We start from the raw sequence: 3,760 nt of genomic DNA on the forward strand, positions 1-3,760 counted from the left end.
CACACACACACGCGCGCTCACTCACAGATCCCATCAGAGATATTTCAGACCTCCACTGACGTCAAACTGATCATGACTAACGCTTGGCTGTGGACGCAGCACCTTCTCTGACTCTGCGTGTTCACCTGTGGGGAATGTACATTAAAATAAGACGGCGTCTTGACTGCCAGAAGGCAACAGACTTCAAGTTTATAACATTTAATATTAATGCACAGTAAATATAGTGATAGTCAGAGTAAACACACAGGTTCATCTGTAACAGAAGCTGCAGGGAACTGTATATGAGGGTTTGTCATTCACTCTGATCGTGTTTGTGTCTCATCAACAGAGGAAGTTTCCATCAGTATTTCTGTCTCCAACTGCCAGATCCAGGAGAATGTGGTGAGTGCGCACACACACACACACACACACACACACACACACACACACACACAGGTGTAGCAGTGTATATATGCAGGTAAAGCATACTGAATCTCTGGGCATTGGGATTTATCACACACTACCTAAAAGCTCCAAATTGTTCATCTAACCTTGTGCAAAATGTTCATGTTTACCTTATGAATGAATGCACTTTGTATTTAATTTGACCAACATGTGATGAAAGGTACATAATTAAATATGTTGTTTTTACCTTGGAATATGGGTCGATGTCTCTTTGGGTTTTTATTATCCATCGATTGTGAAGCATCAGCTAGAAACGTCTCTGTGTTTATGTGACGTGTAACCTGAAACACAGCAGTACGACATCATTCTTTCAGTGACAGCATTTGGGCTTCCCACCCTGAGCGTGACCTCAGAGGAAAATGGCCGCCGTGTGAATATGGTCTATAGTGAAAAATAGGCGAGACGCCGAATCTCTAGATCACGTGATGCACACGCCACGCAGCCATTACATATTGGGCCAGATCCAGATAATTTAATATGAATTAGAATTTTTCCCCCTGAAGTCTGGTGTGTGTTGTCAGTCCCCATCCAGTTCATCATTAAATCAATCAATATATCTGAAATTTGTTGAATATTGGCCAATATATTGTTCTGAGCTTGATGCAGGAGGGCGGAGACTTTTGCTGAGTTACTTCTGTTGTTGGTTCCCTCTTTAACTTTCTGACACAAGTTTAAGATGATGAATGCCTTCGCCCTCCTCGACCACCAGACACTGCCTCCTCTTCCTCCTCTTCCTCCTCCATCGAATCCTTTTCTGCTTTTCATTCACTCACATTCGTCTTCTCGTCTTCGAGGACGTGTCACATTTTTGTTTTTTCCCGGAGCAGGTCGACATGTTTCAAACACATTTACATGATAAAGATTTACATAAGGCTTAAATGTCTGCAAACTCCCTTCATGCAAATGGAACTGCAGAGAACATCAAGTCCCATTTCCACGCAGACGTGCACCTCGCCGTCTCCAAGGTGAGCACGTCTTCAAGCACCTCAAATGGAGATTACTGTGATTACTCACTCAGCCAAACGGTTTCCATAGCGACAGATGGTAATTAGGCAGCGAGCTCGGGGAAGGGGGAGGAGGTTTATAATATTGTATTTCTGTCCTCTTTGCTCGAGGTGTGATATTAGGCTGTCAGCTAACGGGGGAGAAAAGGGAGACGTGATTGCAGACAAATGAAGGAGAAAATATTTTGCAGTTTTGGTGTCAAAGCTGTGGCAGAACACTGACGCTGTGTAGTTACACTCAGGGAGGCGCACAGTAGGCTCTGCTCCACTAAAACCTTTTTCTGAAAGCTCCTCCACCAGGTGATGAATTGATGCAACTCACTTTTTTTTTTTTTTTTGTTGGACCCACTTTCTGTCAGCCTGCCTGGCCTTCCTCCTCAGGTTTCCATCAGAGGAGCTCCGCAGCTTCGCCTGAACTCTCAGCAGCTCGTGAGCTTCTGGCTTCAGGTGTTTCTGTGCGTTTTCACTGTAAATACAAGTTGGAGAGCATCAAGTCAAGATGCTGTTTTGGACCACACTGCTGCTGGTTCCATTTTGCACAACTGATTTCTCCCACTGGCGACATCTTTTCCCGAAAAGAAATGTTGATTTCTACATTATTTCTTAAATTCACCTTTTAAAGGATACTTGCATATAACATAAAAAAGTGTTTTATATCACAGTGTTCAGAACAGTCTAAGCTGTTTCTATGACAACGCCCCTCACTGTGCAAACACATCATTCGGCCCAAATGCTGAAAACCTGAAGCCTAGTTTTTGAAAGTCTTCAAACGTTTTGTGAAAACAAACTTTACTGATGTGGATGAATTGTTCTGGAGCTTCAGATGTGTTCACCAAAGTCTATAGCTTCATAAAAATAGTTCATTATGTGAGTAAAATAGTAGATGAATGGATAATAAATGCTTAGAAGTCGTAGTTGTTGTCTGTCACTTTAACCAGATCTTAGAGGCTGAGAGTCACGTCTGATCTCATGAGAACATGTGAGAGAAAGTGGAGAGTCGACAGATTCTGACAACATATTTCCACGCTGTGTTATCAAAGAGATATTAATAGAAACATCCATCAACCTCAGAGGGTTAAGGCCTTTCAAGGCCTGCAGAAACTCTGCAAAAACTAATTGAGTCTGGACCCAGTTCCACCTCCAGCTCCTTTAAACTGGAACCTGCTGTTGACCCTTTACTTGAACCATGTTGAGTGACTGTTGTTGTGTTTCTCAGGACATCAACTCCGTGTACCAGATCTTCCCTGACGAGGTTCTGGGCTCAGGACAGTTCGGCATCGTCTACGGAGGTGAGAACTCCCCTAAGGAGAGACAGGTGCCATCGTTTAACACCTCAGGGTCTCTACAGGGTCTCTACCTCTAACCATGTTACAGCCAAGACTTTTAAAGAGCTTTTTAATCCCTGTTTCAGGACAGTCTGAAAGATATCAATGAAAACCAATAGAGATGATAAGACCAGTGATGTTTGGGCAAGAGGCAGATAATGGACGGATGAATGAAGGATGGATTAACCAATTAAAAAAATGACTGATTCAAGGTCCTCACATTCATTTTACACAGAGAAAAACAATGGCAGTTTTGCTGAAATCACAGACAAAAAACATTTTAAAACTAATGTAACTTCATCTTTCTACAGAAGCTCTGAGAGGCAGGTGTTTTGGTGTTTTGGTTCTTGCTTAAACTCGAGTCACTTTTCAAGCAAAAAAGCCAAATGTTCACTAGTTTCATCATTTCATTTTTCTTATGTAAAACCAAATTTAATATTTTAAGGCTTTGAGCTGTTGATCAGACAAACCAGATATCACCTGGGGCTGTGGGAGCGTTTTCCATCAGAGCGTCTGATCGAATGGAAGAGAAAATAACCGTCAGATTAAAAAGGGAAAATAATCAGTAGCTGCAGAAAAAAACACACAAAAGAAAAATGGAAAATATCTAAGGAACCAAAAGAGGATGTGTGCAGGGGAAAGGTTGTGTGCATAAGGAAGGGCCGTCACATGACTTTACCTCTTGTTGTTTATTTTATATGAAAAAAAAAACCTTTCAGGGCTTCTGTATATTTCAGACTTTGTACCTGAAATGAAATCACTGCACTGAGAGACTGCAGGAAGTAAAGTCTCATGTGGACAACATGTACAGTCTGTGTAAAGGGGAAAAAGTATTCTGTAAAAGTCTTAATATTTGTCTTTATTATGACTTTTTCTTGATATTCTGATGTTTTTTATGTTCATGCTGCTGGTGTGTGTGTGTGTGTGTGTGTGTGTGTGTGTGTGTGTGTGTGTGTGTGTGTGTGTGTGTGTGTGTGTGTGTGGGGG

At 41.8% G+C, this 3,760-nt stretch overlaps 1 protein-coding gene across 1 annotated transcript in view; it reads left to right on the plus strand.

Annotated features, from left to right (window-relative positions):
- The window catches only part of prkd1 (protein kinase D1), a 28,573-nt gene that overhangs the window by 14,978 nt on the left and 9,835 nt on the right, over positions 1–3,760 (plus strand). Inside the window, exon 13 of the mRNA XM_022764721.1 lies at positions 2,665–2,737. Within this exon, the coding sequence (XP_022620442.1) occupies positions 2,665–2,737 (73 nt within the window). The remainder of the gene's footprint in view (positions 1–2,664; positions 2,738–3,760) is intronic.

This window comes from Seriola dumerili, unplaced genomic scaffold (genome assembly GCF_002260705.1).
Source record: "Seriola dumerili isolate Sdu_G_001 unplaced genomic scaffold, Sdu_1.0 BDQW01000565.1, whole genome shotgun sequence".
Classification (NCBI taxonomy): domain Eukaryota; kingdom Metazoa; phylum Chordata; class Actinopteri; order Carangiformes; family Carangidae; genus Seriola; species Seriola dumerili.